The sequence below is a fragment of the Epinephelus lanceolatus genome, chromosome 17 (genome assembly GCF_041903045.1).
Source record: "Epinephelus lanceolatus isolate andai-2023 chromosome 17, ASM4190304v1, whole genome shotgun sequence".
Classification (NCBI taxonomy): Eukaryota; Metazoa; Chordata; class Actinopteri; order Perciformes; family Serranidae; genus Epinephelus; species Epinephelus lanceolatus.
Window position 1 is genome coordinate 16,991,161 of NC_135750.1, and position 17,412 is coordinate 17,008,572.

General features: G+C 40.9%; 2 protein-coding genes across 2 annotated transcripts; one reads left to right on the forward strand and one right to left on the reverse strand.

Moving 5' to 3' along the window:
• Positions 1 to 600: 600 nt before the first annotated feature.
• Positions 601 to 7,660, reverse strand: eef1akmt2 (EEF1A lysine methyltransferase 2). The gene is made up of 6 exons (XM_033612864.2): positions 7,502 to 7,660; positions 6,968 to 7,033; positions 6,670 to 6,784; positions 5,744 to 5,851; positions 4,053 to 4,269; positions 601 to 2,013 (listed from the first exon to the last, which is right to left on the reverse strand). The coding sequence occupies exons 1-6, from the start codon at positions 7,612 to 7,614 to the stop codon at positions 1,916 to 1,918; spliced, it is 717 nt and encodes a 238-aa protein (XP_033468755.2). The 5' UTR covers positions 7,615 to 7,660; the 3' UTR covers positions 601 to 1,915.
• Positions 7,661 to 7,667: 7 nt separating this feature from the next.
• Positions 7,668 to 16,968, forward strand: abraxas2 (abraxas 2, BRISC complex subunit). The gene is made up of 9 exons (XM_033613202.2): positions 7,668 to 7,796; positions 9,166 to 9,256; positions 10,257 to 10,293; positions 10,732 to 10,798; positions 11,248 to 11,438; positions 12,134 to 12,256; positions 13,086 to 13,170; positions 13,275 to 13,392; positions 13,669 to 16,968. The coding sequence occupies exons 1-9, from the start codon at positions 7,725 to 7,727 to the stop codon at positions 14,232 to 14,234; spliced, it is 1,350 nt and encodes a 449-aa protein (XP_033469093.1). The 5' UTR covers positions 7,668 to 7,724; the 3' UTR covers positions 14,235 to 16,968.
• The last annotated feature ends 444 nt before the right edge of the window (positions 16,969 to 17,412 follow it).

The following is a 17,412-nucleotide window of genomic DNA, read 5'->3' on the forward strand; positions in this document are numbered from 1 at the left end:
GAGAATACTTCTTGAGATGACATAAAGAAATGGCTTCAACTTCCCCTTTGATTAAAATAGGCCCTTATAACAAGACAGTTTTACTTCCTGAAGCCACAGTCTATAGTGGGGCATGTGTCAGAGACAAGATAGACCCAGTTTCAAAATAACGAACATACACACAAGTAACATAACTGTCACCATATCATGAGCACAGTGAGTTCAAGAAACTTCCCCAGCAGTAAAGATTAACATAGATAAGTGATTTGTCTGAATGATAATTTAACTGTGAGAACTTTTCTTTTCTCTCGGTTTATTGTCGCCATTATGCACCAAAATACCAAAGCAGATTCCTCGTGTGATTCTGATTCAGTGCAATCCTGTGTTAGGAATGATGCTCCATGGAAAAACTGACCAAATAACGCATGACTTTACTTAGGCAAACAGGATTGTGGTGTTGTCTGTTCCTTAGCAACATCACCTGTGCAAGGGAAATGAGTAGGCTGCAGAATATTCAACAGGGTAACTTCAGTACATATTAAAATCTATTGACACTAAAAACACTCAAAGACCTGCCTAACAAGATGTTTTAAAGACAGTGTGAGTGAATGTTGACAAAAGTAAAGGAGGGGATATTTAATGAACATTTCACTTCATGAGAAAATTTCTGTGAGAGCTGTAAACGTGGGCATAACATGCACATCCAGGCAGGATATACAGAGCCTTGTAAAATTCCAGGCTGTAATTCTTGTAAAGCTTCCATGTGTTTACTCAACAGCGTGCCCCAACATCGCCGGCTCCCATTGGACCCCTGGCTCGGCTTGCAATTAGGACTGAGTTTGACAGTTATTAATGATGCCATTGAGAAAGGAAATGGCAGACAGGCTTCTCTTCCACAGACGACACGGCCTCTTGTTTATTCATTATGTCAGAAGTTCTTAATCATGGTCCCAGGGACCCCAGGCTCTGCTGGTTTCCAGTTTAGCCAATTAGGTACGGGCTATTTTTCACATGATGCAATTAACTACCTGGTCAGACAGGACAGTGGTTTTCACACTGTGGGTCAGGACTCTCAACGGGGTCCTTGAGAAGTAATTTGGGGACCTATCAGATGATTTATGGAATAAAGGGAAAACATATTCAGTACAAATTATTGTGTATATCTTCTAGCCCTTTTATAGAAAGAATATGAAATACATTTTAACCTCTAGGTGTATGGTAGCTAATCAAATCAAACAGTAAATAAATGTCCAGCTGAACTATTATTAAAAGTTGCCACAGGAAAGTAATATTACAGTCAAGTAAGTACTGTGGGTACAAAAATGTGAGGAGTTCATATACAAAAGAGAAGATGTTATTCAGAGGTAAAAGCAGCAGACACACAGGTTATTCAGCAATTATCTTCCGCAACAGATTAAGGCTTTGTTTTGTAATCTACAGAAAAGTCATGAGTTAACAGATATTCCTGTGTATGCATCAAAACAATTTTAAAAGCTACTGTGATAAAAAAAAATTACTTAAGTACTTTTTCTGGAATACCGCAGAAGATACTGCTCGGTATGTTTTAGCACGAAGCACCGTTTTTAAAGCAACCATGAAACTGAAACTGCATTAAATAATCTTGTTAATTGTCTCTGTAAATGAATCACAAATATTTACAATCAATTTCATACAAAAGTGCCCAAAGTAAGCACTTTGGATCAATGCAAAGTTAATACAACAGCAACAAAACAAAAATTATTTATTTCAAGATAACTGTCAGTCAGTTAAACTGCATGTCTGCTTCATTACACAGCTTTTTTTTTTTAATACAAAAAAAAAATACTATCTGATGAGGTATTGTATAAAAAAGTCTGCACGGGTTTAATGATTTCCTGTGATAAACAGAAAAAACTGTGGCACAAAAACAAAACAAGTATCCTCTCAGGCCTGTGGTTCAATGTACTCGCTTGAAGATGAGTGCTGCCACACTGTTTCCCGTCTTGCCCCCAAACTGGAAACTTGGTGTAGGCAGCTCCTGCACAAACTCAAATCCTGTGAGGCAACACAGAAAAAAATGTGCAGGTCAGAAAACACTGCCAAAACATCAACATGGTGCCTTGAACACAGATGCCTAGAATCTTTTCTTGTCGACTATGGCTACAGCAGGGTGAGGAGGAGAACTGGGAGTCAAGAACTATCCATCCACCATCTGTGGTGCTTCCTGGGGCCTAGTAAAGACGGGCTGTCAGCGTGACAGATGAGATCTCATGGCCCTTCGGCCCCCTGCAGGCTCTCCAGAGTGACTACACTGAGAAGAGTGACAGCTCGTGGAAGCTTGCCGAAATTCTGACTTTACAAGGCTGTTGTTGCCTGCAGCTTAACAACCTGCCAGGTAACTGTCACGGTTGTAGAGCGGTGTCTGTGTTTTGACTGAGGGTCAGACAACAAAACGAAACATGTTTTCCCATTGTTTTAACACATTTACGACACTGCACGAATCCACTTAAAGATGCCCTGTGGAGTTTTCATGTGAACAAACACATTATGTTTACATTCAGTGTTACACAACAAAAAACACTGTGTGTATCCTTGAGCTCTAACAACATGTTGAATGTACTTCCCACCTCATAAAATATTAGCAAAACCAATTATTTGAATCCAGTACTGTTTTGTTACTTAGCAGTCTTCTTCTCTCCTCTCTATGTTGGCGCATTGCAACACATCTTGGCACATTACCACCACCTGTAAATTAGTTGGATCGTGTGAAACCATTGGCAAGACTATCTATCACTCCACCCTCATGCACATGCAGGAGATAAACACACGACGACCCACTCACTGACAAACAGCTCCGTAGTGCTACTACAGGTCAAAAACTCCACAGGGAACCTTTAACGTGACAAGCAAACATGTTACATTTTTATATTTTCAATGTGTTTTCTCCTCCAGGCAGCTATTCATTTTTACCTATTTGGTGACAACTGCAAAGTGGATAACCACATTGTACTGTGGCACAAGAATATACAATCGATTTCCTGAGGAAGGGACTATTTTATGTGCTGCATTACTTCTAAACTCAGGTATGAACATTAACCAGAACAGCAGCCATTTAGGTCTATTTATATACATATTTACCGGCGTCTTAATTCATTGTAATGTAGAGCCTGTAGCTGTCGTTCTCATCATCTGCTTTAAGACTGACTCTGACCAAAGCCTCATCCAAAACCTCTTCTCTTGAGTCAAATGCTTGCAAAGTGTGTGGCTCTTTCGAACAATACTGAGGAACATGCCAACACCAATAATGTGTATTTCTTAATATAGCATATTGCCTAAGACCTGTTGCAATACTTTAAAAGATGAATAAACTACTGCGGGCAGCCAGAAAATAATAAACTGGAAATTGTTTGAGCAATAGGAAGGTAATCTAATGCATAAGGAATGACTCGACATAATCCTAGTTTACATGTTTGATCAAAGGTCGGGTTTATAGAGAACTGCCTGTCTGACTGTGTTGGTTTGTGGAGAGTCAAGCAGCCGTGGAGGACTGTTGGAGAGCTGCACAGCCAAATAAGACAGTCCTGAGCAATGATGGACGGTAGTAAAAGTTACACACATTGTGCATTCGACTAGAATCACAGTTACAATTTAATTGTTGGATAACAGTAAAGAGTATGAAACTTAAGCGCTCTCTAATAAAAATATTTACAATATTCAACAGAATCTATCGAAATAAATTATGAGTAGGACTGCATGATATGCAAAAACAATTGTATTGGGATTATTTTAACATATTGTGATTGCAATGGGTCGTAATTTTAGTGGGAATTGTAATTTCTGCATTTCATTTTCCAGAAAAAACAGACAATGATGTGTGTACCAAGCACGCATATTTCCTGATGTCTGGAGTATGATCTGTAGGCCTCTTAGTAGAACCACGATGCTTCATGTATGATGGTATGTTGTGACACAGTTCACCTTTATCAAAAAAATTCAGCTCCTGCAATTTGGCCATAATGTGTTTTCAATAATATGTTAATAATGCAACCCTAATTATCAGATGTGCAATAATTAACTTCAGTGTTTCCCCTCACCTTCACTGAATCGCTCTAGCAGCTGCTCTTTTGTCCAGTTGCAGGAGGTGATAGAGAAGAATCCTTGGTCCTTCAGAGCGTCTTTTAGAGTTTGGACGTAGAGTTTTTTGCCCTCCTTAGAGTTGTCTGGGTTTAAGCTTATTGCATCAAATGTTCCTTTGTCGATGCAGAGATCAAAACCCTTTAGCTCCCCTCGACAGTTTAAGAAATCCATCTCCTAAAAGAAAGAAAAAGTAAGAAGTTAAGGAAAAGTCTGGCTCTTTAGATGCAGGGTGAACGATATCGTTACTTAAAGAAGACATCTTTCAGCATCCAGCAAGATTAAATGTGTTACACCTCACTGGTTAACTTTAAAACTAAATCCCAACTGCTGACAGGACAGCGGTTAATTCTGCGAAGGTTGCTGACCTACCATACCGCCAGTGAAAGGAGCCCTTTATCTGGACAGAGGGCAGAACACCAGATCTCTGGAGAGAGCTCCAGAGCCACATACTCACAAACCATGGGTCACAAAATGTCTGATTTATGCCAGATGATCAACAGTGATTCACTAGAGACAAAAATGCCTATATTGCTGCAACTGCCGGGAGTTAAATTTGAGTATGAGCCTGTAAAATGGAAAAAACTGGGAAGACGATGAAGGAATGTGTGAAGGTGATGTGTCACAGCAGCAGTAGACGATGACTTATGTACATGGAGACGGGGCTTGACATAGATTTGAGACTAAGAATGACCTTTGAGGTAAAACCTGTTGAAGAAGCCTTTTTTTTTATCATGTGGCTGAAACTCCTCACACTCCCTCAAACTCCATTAAAGGCTGCACATGCACACACACACACACACACATACACACGAGCACATTCACATAAATTATTTTGGCATTTTGCTGTATTAAAGAAATACCAAAATACCATTTCTCTCTCTCACATACACACACACACACTCATACAAACACTGTGCTCCCCCTCTCCAGCTAAGGTCAATATTGACTTCAGTAGAGAGCTTTCTGTCCAAGCTAAGCACACACCATCATAGGCGTGTGATGCATATAACATACCTGTAAGTCTATTATGCGTACAGGAGAGGAAAACTCACTCGTCACATCCCTTATAGCCACGCCAGCATTCATAACTTGTTTTTCTAGCGTGTATATGTTAAAAGATGTGTTAAATCCTGCCACTTCATTTGAGGTGGTATAATCTGAATGGTGGGCAGACTTCCATCAGTTTCAGGGCCTTCTTGCTATCCAACTCTCCCACATGGTAAACACAGGAGAGTTTCCTCTGACCTTCCCAGGCTGGCTCACAGTATGCTGAAAGCTATATTGTATCACTGACATTTAGAAATAAAGGGGATTAATGTTGTATCAATGGCTGATTTGTGCACAGCATAAAGATCCACTACATACACTAAAATATAACTCTGCAGTGCTCAAGTGACGTGAATTTAATTTTTGCAGAAAATGTTGATTCCCAACAGTCTTATTTACTGCAAAACCCACAAACCTTTCAAATCCCAATACAAAAGTATGTCTGGTATCAATTTGCATTACCTAACTGCTGCTTACTTTTTATTTCAATAATCATGTGACCTTGAACAGACTGCAGTCCCTGTGGTAGCTAAATGTGTTGGGACTCTATTCTAAGTTAAATGTGTGCTATAGTTTCAATGACAAACAAAGATGAACCCACCTTTAAAGTGACACCCGTCACATCCTCCATCTGCAGAACATTTCTGGACAACTCTATAGACGCTGGAGAATAATCTATACCAGTCAGATTCATGTATCCCTCTTTCGCCTTGACAAAAAAACAATAACCAAAAAAACAAAGGTTATCATCTGTTATAGAAATGTCTGAGAAAAGCAGTTTGTTAACAATCACAGTAAACCCAACAGTCATTTACAAACTATTGATTAAAGTCTCAGGTCACAAACATATTTTCCACTCAATTCCTAGAGGTATTTAGTCATGCAGATAGTATTTGGAAATGAATCCATCCATCCATCCATCCATCCATCCAATTTTATCCGCTTCTCTGAGGCCGGGTTGCGGGGGCAGCAGGCCAGGCAAAGTATTCCAGACGTCCCTCACCCTAGCAAAGCTTTCCAGCTCCTCCTGGAGGACCCCAAGGCGTTCCCAGGCCAGATGAGATATGCAATCCCTCCAGCATGTCCTGGGTCTAACTCGGAGATTCCTACCAGCGGGATGTGCCTGGATCACCTCATATGGGAGGTGCCCAGGAGGCATCCTGACCAGATGCCTGACCCACCTCAACTGACCCCTTTTCGATGGGAAGGAGCAGCGGCCCTACTCTGACTCCCTCAGGATGTCTGAGCTCCTTACCCTATCTCTGAGGTTGAGCCCTGCCACCCCACGGAGGAATACATTTTGGCCGCTTTTATCTGCGATCTCATTCCTTCGGTCACTACCCAAAGCTCATGACTGTAGGTGAGGGTTTGGATGTAGATGGACCAGTAAATCGAAAGCTTCGTCTTGTGACTTGTGATTTGTTCTGATTTTGGTGACCTGACTCTTTAATGACACTCAAATTAAGTGCACATGAAATAAAAATCATAATAGTGTCAAAACAATGTATTTTTACTCTGTTCTCACACCAGTTCAACTAAGAAGGCTCCATTTCCAGTGCCGATGTCAAGGATGGCAGCATTTTCTGGGATCTTAGCATTGTCCATCCATCGCAGCACGCGGTTCATGCTCTCCTCACCAAACCTAACAAGAAAACAGAAACACACAGACTTTAGTAATGAGCCAGACTAATGACAGACACTAATAATACTACATTAAGCAAATTTCTTTTTAGGAATCATCACATTTTAGCATGACAAATCCTAATACTGTAATAACCAGTGGAAATGTTGTTAGTTCTTGCAATGACTATAAATGAATGATTACCATATCTCACCAACATCCCCAATGTCTTTGAACGTCTCAAGTTCTTTCTGGTATGCATTTTCCCAACTGCAGAAAAGGACAATCACTGACAATTAGTTATATAAGGATACAAACACGAATGACACATTGCTATATTGAAAACATACAACAAACAACAAATAGCCTGACTTATAGTTTATAAACTTACGTCACCATTAAAAAGTGTTTAATCGTTACAGGGAAACTAAGGTGACACTATATCTTCTCTAAACAGAAGGGAGCTACATATTTCTCTATTTAAAGCTAAGCTAACAGCTCTTGTTGTCTTGTAAACAATTCAGCTTCCTTCTTGCTTTCAACACAACATGCTGGACTTGTCAGTAATTAATGAAACACTTATTGTGGAACTGCAATGTGGATAAAGTGCACAAATAAGTGGTGGCTCTGGTTATGTCAGTTAATATAGCATAGTCGTTTTATCTTGTAGCTAATTAGCATGTAGCCTAACGATAATAACCAGCCATAACGCCAGTACAGGTTCAAAAGACTACTTACTGTTCTTTAGTTCCGAGTTTTGAAGGTCCAAAATCGTTATCAGAGCTTCTGTCGTCCTCTTGGTCCGACGTATTTCCACTTTCCACGTCCACGCAGTCTGTGGGTACGTCCATGCTGGAGAGGAGGCTGTCAAGTCGTCGCCTACAGTTCCCAGAAGACGTTGCGCCTGAGGCGCGTGCTTGCAACCGCAGGGGGCATCGGGATTGATAGGGATGTTTCCATCATGGCGGCATCCATTTCAGGTTATACTTTTAGTTCTGTGTGTTATCACAGCGCGAACAGCAACTCAGATCATGTAAGTATTCACAGTTATGTTGACAAACTATTAGGCAATGGTTGCTATAGCGTGCGTGGCTCGGCGATGTGTGTAATCGTTCACCAACGCCATTAGTTTGTGTTGTTTTCCAGTGTCATCATCCTGTTGCTGGCTAGCTAGTATTGGTTCCGTCTATTTACCGGCAGGTATGGCTCAACCAGACTGTGCAGCTACAGCAACATGAAGACATGACTGGTGATTTTAAGATGACCTCATGTGTTACAGCTGCATATGTGTTAAATATCCAGTTGTAACACTATATATAACAAATCATATATACGATTATGTGCTGTATCAATATGAGAAATACCTGTTGGGAAAGTTTGAGTTCCAGGAAATACTCTGTAGTTAGCTACCTAGCATGTTAGCTAAGCTGCCAAGTCAAGTGACTTCCGTGTACTGGTGTCGCAAATGACTACAGTCACCTCCATCTGTTACCTGATATCGGTTTAGTGGGCCATAAAAAATATGAACCTAACGCAGTGATTTTCTTATCTAGGTTACATTAAATCATTTTGTTTTTGTCGTGTCTGCAATGCTAGATTAGCTCGTTAGCCACTTAGCTAATCTTACTGGCATTTAAGTCAATAGCGTTTCACAAAGTAACTGACGTGTATGAGTATTTTTCTTTTTTATTGGGCTTTAGAAACGCAGTCGACGAGAAATGCTTTGTGGTTAGGGTTTGGAAAGAAATACAAATGTTAAGAGCAAACGAAGCTAACGTCAGCACTGTTTACGTCCCTGTTCCTCTTGTCGAGACTTTTAAAGTCGGCCTGGACAGGTGGATAGTTGCTGTTTACAAGTTTGCTTGCATTCCTGACATGCATGGAGAGTAATGGCAGCGCTGTCGTTTAGCACCACCTGCCACGTCTTGTAAGGAATAAACAACTTAATTTACTCTCAGAATAAAAAGTAGATTTGGAAGAATGCCTTGATTATGATCCAGTGCTTCTGATAGTATTGTCTCATGTGCATTTCATGAAAATGTTATTCATTTGGCTAGCCTTTATTCTATATAGTAGATCACATTACTCTTAGGCAGCAATTTATATTTTTTAAAAAGGAAATCCAGTATTTTTTAAATTAATCAACACATTATTTAGCATATAAATATCCAAAAATAGTGAAAATGTCTATCACAATTTCTCAGAGCCCAACACCACGTCTTTAAAGCTAATGTTTTGTTTAATCAACAGCAACAAAGCTCAAAGATTTTCAATATATATCTGACTACAGCAAATACTCTCATTTGAGAAGTTGTTACCAGAGTGTGTTTGGCATTTTTCCTTGATAAATAATTTGACTTAACGTGCCCTAACCATAGTTTTGTCCAAATGTATTTGCACAGGAGGGCTTCCTATTAGGAGATGTAAGGCAAGAAGAGACTGTGAGCATCAGTGACACACAGATCAGCAGTGCAGAATTGCTCCAGGTAGTAGGTAAGACCTGAAACAAAACCAATAACATTGTGGTGTGTTGAGCAGTAAGTAACTGATCGATGCCAGTCTGTGACAGAAGCCTGAAGAGGCGGTAAAGAAGTCCATAGGATCACAACTGCGTTGGTCTTTTTCCCAGAAGACATTTTGATATATCATAGTGGGAAAAGCACAGGTGTAAAATAATGATAATAGTAACAATGATGGCTGATTCTATTTAGGTGCTTCAGTGTCAAGGTCCTGGTACAGTGCTCGGGACACTTGAAAACACCAGAGCCATTGTTAAGGTTATTAATAACACTTGTGCTTTACAAATACAGTTGTTACACAGCACATTTTTCAGTATCAGTCAAGCAGACTGATGACAACGGGACATTTAAAGAAGGGGCCACACTCAGTTTGAGTGATTCTTGGTCAGCTTAAAGACAGGAGAGCCACTGGAATCAGTATAACATGTTCATCTGAAAATATGGCCATATGTTTAAAATATTAACGATGGATCATACAGTTTTGCAGTTGTGTTGATTACATGGTTTTACTCTTTCCTGAATCTATCCTCTGCCCCCTCAGTCCTATTAGGAGAAGCATGTTTGGATGCATCTGAATGTGAATATGTAACTGGGAAAGAAATTATGCCAATAAGCAGCTTTTTGCTGGGCTCTTATCCTTCTGTTTTAGTCACAGAAGTGCACAGATTTATGCTAATGAGCTCTGTTTAAAGTGGTTGAAATATGAGTGTGCTTGGTACGTGTTTTTGTGTTGTATACTAAGACAACTAAAACTAAAAGCCAATATAACAATCAGTAACAGAAGCGTTACTGTTTTGTGAGTTCAGGTTCACTGTTTGTGTCGCTTTAACGGTCAAAACATAAATTTTTTGGCCATACAAATTGCAGGTGCCTTTAGGAAAATGATAAAGATACCTATGTGAATGACAGCTTTTAAAGAATTGCACCTATGATGGTATTTAACTGAAACATCTGTCACTGTTTGTTTCCAACAGAAATCCATAACCATGATCCTTGTGCACAGTTATTTAGGTAAGATATGAGCTTGTTACTCTCGACCATCAGTTATCCATTCATGTAGAGTTGTTGAACATACACTGCTGGAGGGGGACAAAAACGGTCAGCCAACAGCCGGCCATGTTCATTTAATTTTGGAAAACATGACAAAACTTTGCTGTAACACATGCATAACAAGGTTAAGTAGTTGCATTTTATAGGAGCTGTTGTTACCTAATGCACGTAGAGAGCCGAGAGCTCTGAGCACGTATTGTTGTTTTGTCCCTGACAGTTTAAATGGAAACATCACTTACCTTACATCCATTTTGGCACAGGCTGAATTAATTTGACATTGGACAGTAGATGGCCCCATCAGACAGGACTGGGTAAGGGAAGTAGGCCAAGGCAGCGGAGGAGTAGGAACATGATGAATCAGTCTCAACTTACGTGTTTGTTTGTTCTCCCTTTCATCAGCTTTTATGACTACGCAGGCAAAGTCAAAGAAGAAAATCTCAACAGCATTCTTAAAGATAGGCGGAAAGTGAGTGAATCGTCATTTCAACATACACTGTGGCTGATGTCCTGCTGAATGTCAGAGATACTGTTAAACCGAGGCTACACTAACATGAATCTGAAATCGGGCATGAATTTAATTTTTTCAGATTTTTGATTTAAGTTGTATCATAATCTAACAAGTGATTGCAAACTATTAAGAGCGTGATTGATTGTTGTATATCAAAATATAAATTGAATTTAGCTGTGTGGAAAGTCCTGATTTCAACAAATATATTATACTACATGTACAGTTGTATTGAAATAAATTATGCTGCCTTTTCTATTCAAAGTATTTTAAATAAGCAGCTGTACAGGTTTCATAATTATTAGTCTCAGTTTTGTGTTTGATTTTTGCTTCATCCTAAATGGGGTTTGATTCATGAGACCTAACTGGATTAAACGCATTTTAAAAGAGCTGTTTCTTCGGCCGTGCAGAACGTCATTGGTTGGTACCGGTTCCGGAGGAACACGCAGCAGCAGATGTCGTTCAGGGAACAGATCATCCACAAACAGCTCACTCAGCTGCTTGGTGTGCCCGACCTCGTCTTCCTTCTTTTCAGCTTCATCTCCACCGCCAACAGCTCCACGCACGCACTGGAGTATGTGCTCTTCAGACCTAACCGCAGGTAATAACTGCATGTTGACCAGCATGAGCAAACACACGCAGTTGCTGTTTCTGTCTTTATTGCCTGATCAATAAATATTTACTCTTGTCTAGACTTTTGCTTTCCAGAGAGGCACCTCTCATGCTGCCTGTTTATTCTATGTCTAAGTTTATTTCAGGATGGTCTGATCTGATCAGTATCAGGGCTGATAATAACCTTATGTAGTGGATTGGGTGGGAGTTATTACGTGGCTGACCCACAATTGAATACAGTTTATTTATCATTACTAAAAACATAAAGGTTTTGCTACAAATACTCAGTCACTGTCCAAAAGTTACGTCACATAAAAATGATCTCAGTGAGATGCATGAAGTGAGGTATTTAGATTTAAAATTCAGGAAAGGGGAGCACTGGTATTGCATTGGCAATGGATATTGGTAGATAACCTGAGCTGAGGTACTGGAATGGTCCATTCCGACTTTTGCACATGTTCTGTTTTAAAATGTAGGTATTATGGTCGGAAAATGAGACATGACAAACTTGATGCATATACATGTATTCATCTGGATTTAATATTTATATAAAGTAAGACATTATTAACACTTTTTATAAATTCAAAATGCAGAAATGGTAACTGTGGAGAGATTTATCTTTTCATGCCATTTCAAGTATGCCATGCTTCAGCAGCGCTAACTGGCTGGCTAATCTCCTCTCAGTAGGTACAACCAGAGGATCACCCTCACAATCCCAAACCTTGGCAACACGAGCCAGCAGGAATACAAAGTTTCCTCAGTGCCGAACACCTCACTCAACTACACCCAAGTCATCAAAGAGCATGGGTAAGGTTTGGATTCTCTCTTTGCACTGCACCCGTGTTACTGCTAGCTCCCATTCTGGGGTCAGGAAGAGTTTAGAATATGTCTCCTCTGATGTGTGTGGAGTTTGAACAGCCACCTGTTTTCACCTGACAGCATACTGCAGCTTCACCTTGAGGGCATAACGTGTGCATCGCCTCCGTGCCGGGGCTAATCCGTGGGAGTTGCTTTCCTTCCACAATCGCTTTTATGTTTGATGTGGTGAACTGCCGGCAGGGATTTAATCGTGTCTCCTTGGTAGTGTGCAGCCTCAGAACATCCAGCATTTGTGTGTGTGTGTGTGTGTGTGTGTGTGTGTGTGTGTGTGTGTGTGTGCGCGTGCTAGTCCTAGTTTACACATGACACTGTGTGTCAGAAGTATACATGTGCGGGTGGCTGCCTGCAGTAGAAAGCTGGTATGTGACAGGTTACACATGCTTCTGCTTGTATTTCTGTGTCTTTGTATCTAAACTTAGACCCACTCTTTCTGTTTTAGAAAGGTTGAATACTGTGTGTCGGTGTCATTCAGACTGCAGGGGACTAAGCTAGGCCCGTCTATCCACCCTCCAATAAGATCACTATTATCATCTCAGCTCATTCAGCCGATGTTTTTGTGTGACAGCCAATAGAATTAGTTTGATTTATGATACAGAAAATGACCACAGTTTAACTTCTACATACATACCTTTACCGCTTGAATGCCTTTAAATCGTTTGATCTCAGTGAAGAAACTGGGTTAGCTTGTACTGTGTGGTGTGATTTATGACGTCTTAAATAATGTAATGGATATCTTTACTGGTAAATATCATTCCAGGGCTGAATTCTTTGACAAAGATGGTGTTATGAAGGATATCCGAACAATATTCCAAGTCTACAGTGCACTTCAAGATAAAGTGCAGGTGAGTCTGATAATGGATAGCTGAGACAAGTAGTGAAATTGCTTGCTAAATGGCTTTGTATTTGCTTTCTGTGTGAGTTTTTCACCTGTTTGTCTTGTTTCCAGGCTGTGTGTGGGGAGGTAGAACAAAGTGAACGTGTGAAGGAGAAAATTCAAGAGGACGTGAACAAACTCAAACAGCAAATTGCTCTCAGGAAACGCAAGACGGCAGAAGAGGAGAGACGTACGTGCTTGTTTTGGATTCTGTGAAATGGAATTGTGTCATTTAATTTAAAAAGTGTGCTGGTTTGAAACATAAACCAGCCTCAGATCAATAGAAAACAGCAAAAATAAGAAAAGCTTCAGTTGCTCTGAGTTGATCCCTTACCCTCAGGCCTTTTTTAAATATTTGATCAGTCAACCGGCCAAACTTGATTTCCTCACTGTATGTGCTAACACATTGTAAAAGTGTCCACATGCTGTACCCTTTTTACCACTTATATCTCTCTCTGTCCGACAGGGCTCCGTGAGGCCCAAAATGCAGACTCCCATCCCACTCCAGAGGAGAACACAAAACCTTCTGAGACGTCCCCTCTGTCCAGGATAACTTTCCACACACCCTCAGCTCCAGAGCGGCCCAGTACCTCACCTAACCCACCATCGTATTCTGACCCCTTGTCCCAGGATGACTCTCTGCTCTCCTCTTCTTCCCCACCTACCAGTGCTGCTCTACTGCCCCGGCCCCAAGCTGTGGGCTCTCCAGGACACCCTACCCCCGGCCCGCTGGGGATGGGTCTGGGTCTCGGGCTGGGCCTGGGCCTCAGCGCCACCTCTACACCCGTCACCGCGTCCAGCACCCCGTACCTTGGCAACGGTGATGGGTCGAGCTCTGACTCGTTAGACAGACAAGCTGCAGGGCAGGAAGATGATGATGACGATGAGGACGACGACGACGATGAGGACGAGGACAGTAGCGAATATGAGAACTTAGTGAGTGAAGCCAGTCATCTGCCAAGTGTTTTAACGCAAGGCCGACCAGCCGCCCTCAGTCCAGACGGGGACGCTCGTGGCTCACAGACCACATAGAGACATGCCACAAGGTGTGTACGGGACACGAATAAGTGACGCACCTTGAGAGGTGGGCATCTCAAGCAATCAAAGATAGACGAATATAGACAAAAGAAGTGCCAGTCCTGAAAGTGAAAGGCATGCACAGGTGGTGTCCCGCTGTGAGTGTTTCTTGTCTTAGGCTGATCTCCATTTTAAGGGGAAACTATGCTAGGCTTTGCAGGCTTAATAGGTGTGTTTCACTGGGGGAAAAAGTCATCCGTTTTCAGTTTTTGTTTTTGGAATGGGGTCAGTCCGGGTACTTCAGTGTGGATGTTTGGCTCCCTTAAAGACAGGCCCAGCTTCATGCTTTCTGTATGTTTTTCTTTGACATCTGCATCACCATCTCTTGAGCACCCACTCTTGCATTACCTCTTGCACTATTTTTTGCCTTTTTTTTAACAAACCATGAAAGAAAAGCAAAGGGAGAATATTCTGCGGCCTTCAAACAGTTTTTTTAAAAATAAGTAGGCAAATGGTTGTTAACTTTTATTTTTGAATTTGAAAAAGTGATATATATGTAACTAGAATTTCTGTATTGTGCACATTTCTCTCATTTGATTTTGGACTTTATTAGATTTTTTTTTTTTCCATGTTCCACAGTCTTTAATTAATCATACAGCTGCCTATTTAAATGATGAAGTATAGATTTCAAACAAAATTTACTCTGCCACTTCTATAATGGGTGCTTTATATATACATATATATATATATATATATATTTTGTCAGATTAATAGTTAATCTAATTTGATTGACAAGAATGTCAATGTCTTGTTCCTCTTGGTTAACACTGAAATTGTATGCGCTTTGCTGCACTTAACAAAATTTAAGATTTCTTTATTATTGTGCTATACCAATGCTGTCATGTTGTGCCACTTGAGTAGTCGTCTTCGACCACCCTGAGCCAAACTCGGCTCAGCTTTTGTGTGATGTACGGGGCTCACAGGGCAAACACAATGTACTGTAGCTTTACTAACCAGATGCTTAAGGTTCCCTTCTGCTGCTGCAACACAGAGAGCTACCACTAAAAAAAACTGCATCTGTCTGTTCTTCATATAAAAACCTGGCTGCTACTTCAACTTCACAGTGCTGGTTGTCTCCAATACTACTGACCGTGATCATATAACCACTTCAAGCTCACTTCTCACTAACTTGTTCTCTATTAAAGTCATAATGGAAGGCTGATACCCCCCTGTAGTGTGTGAATTGTAACCTTGGGAACAGAGCGAGCGATTACCTTCCCGTCTTGGCATAGCGGACAGCAGACCTCATGTATTCTGACCCAGTTGGGTCAATGTTACGTGTATGGACCTGGATAATGTGATGAAAACACCATGACCTTGCTTCAGTATACAGTGCCTTTCACTCAGGGCAGTTTCTATCTGCACACATTCACAGATCTCTCTCGAGGGGTAAAATGATGACAAACTGAATTGTGTTTGCAATAATCAACTTCCAGCTGTTTTTTTTTTTTGTTAGTCCTGCAGATATATGTGTCCTTTCCCATGATGTGTTTTGTCTACCTGAAACATCCCTCACTGCTTCCAGAAGCTGTTTTCCTGTCTTACTTTCACTGATGACTTAAGCGGATCTGTATCTCATGGTTGCAGCTGTGACTTTGCTTTATTATTTTTTTTTAAAAACTGGAATTACAAATGTAAAGTCAGAGGGAATCTGCTTAGTAACTGATACTTCCTGCAAGGCACAGGTGGCATAATGAGCACGACTGGCACGGGCTGTTTGAAGACAACTGAGTAACATGGTGTGGATTGAATGGGGGTGCTGAATGTAGGACACCCTCCTTGCATGGACCGGTCAATTCTAGACACTGTTATATTCAGCACGGACAGACAATTGCACTGCGCATGGAGGACGTCTTAACATCGGCAGGTTGCACTCACAAATGAAGACATGTTGTGGTGGGAGAAGCTTTGCCTTGTGAACAAGCTCCGCTTTATTTACACGTCCTGTTTGTATGTCATGTTTTTGGCCTCATTTCATTTGCCCTGATGTGTAATGCCAATGCATCACTTGTCAGGAACTGGCACTCAAAATGTTACTTAATAATCACCCAGAGTAACACAATCACACAATGTTAAAAGAAATGACAAAAATTTGTTAGGATTATGGTTTCCTTTGAGTACTGGAATATAATAAGGAAATATATAATGAATGTATAGTAGACAAGGGAGGGGGGGTAGCATTTAAACAGCACTTACTGTATAAGCTTGTCTCAGTTGAGTGTTGTGGTGGTATAGAGCAGCAGTTCTCAATGTTGGTCCTCACTCGTAATCCTCGCCCTCAGCTCCTAGATGATTGCTTTTTAAGTCTTTCTTTCTGGCATCCCCAGGTTTAACCCTGACTTGATGGCCGGGATGAAAACCAGCAGGGCTCAGGGGCTGAGGGCCGCTAGTTTTTTAAGAGTGCGAGGACCAACATTGTCAGGATCCTATACCTTTCAAGCTCCAACATAGTACAAATATACACTCATGTACTCTTACTGTATGGGGTGACCCTTCCCTTTCTTCCCCTGAGTGGGCCATTGCAACATCAACACCTCCCTGAAAGCACAAAGTCCAGTGCACAGCTTCGAGCTTCTCAGCTTTTATCTGGATTTGTGTACTTGATTGAAAGTAGACCAAGGACTTGCTTGGACGAGCACAGAGAATATGGTTCTTAAAGTGGGGGATAATAAATGAGACATGCATATGTGACCTGATGTGCCTTTGTTTTCTTATTGCAGAAAAGTACCACTAATGTGATTTTAAAATGCCTTAAAATGTATGAGGTTACTTTTTTTTTTTAAAAGTTTTGCAGGTTAATAAGAGAGCATAAAACGACAAGAAGCCATTTTTAGCTTCCTCTGAAGACTTGTGCAAAACCACATCTTGTAATTTAATTTTGGATGTGTATATCTATGCGCAAAACCTACTGGTGCTTGTGTCAATGACATCACATCGGAGGGACGGGCTTTCCTGTGAACAAGACTTGCATCCATGCATATATTTTCCCAGGTGAACAAATTATCGGATAAACGTGCAAATTAATTTTCTCCTTCGAATGCGTGCAGACACACCCGTGCACATTAATAACACCAGAGCGCTGAGAACTGTTGCTCAAGCTGTCATGCATTTACTGCAGACTGCTTGCTGCAGT

Excerpts from the sequence above, each read along its gene's own strand:
- abraxas2 (XM_033613202.2), top strand. The coding sequence starts at position 7,725 with ATGGCGGCATCCATTTCAGGTTATACTTTTAGTTCTGTGTGTTATCAC. Across the intron at positions 10,294-10,731 it reads CCTTGTGCACAGTTATTTAG|CTTTTATGACTACGCAGGCA; the intron begins GTAAGATATGAG and ends CCCTTTCATCAG. Across the intron at positions 10,799-11,247 it reads TTCTTAAAGATAGGCGGAAA|AACGTCATTGGTTGGTACCG; the intron begins GTGAGTGAATCG and ends TCGGCCGTGCAG.
- eef1akmt2 (XM_033612864.2), bottom strand. The coding sequence starts at position 7,614 with ATGGACGTACCCACAGACTGCGTGGACGTGGAAAGTGGAAATACGTCG. Across the intron at positions 7,034-7,501 it reads AAACTCGGAACTAAAGAACA|TTGGGAAAATGCATACCAGA; the intron begins GTAAGTAGTCTT and ends CCTTTTCTGCAG. Across the intron at positions 4,270-5,743 it reads TGACGGGTGTCACTTTAAAG|GAGATGGATTTCTTAAACTG; the intron begins GTGGGTTCATCT and ends TCTTTCTTTTAG.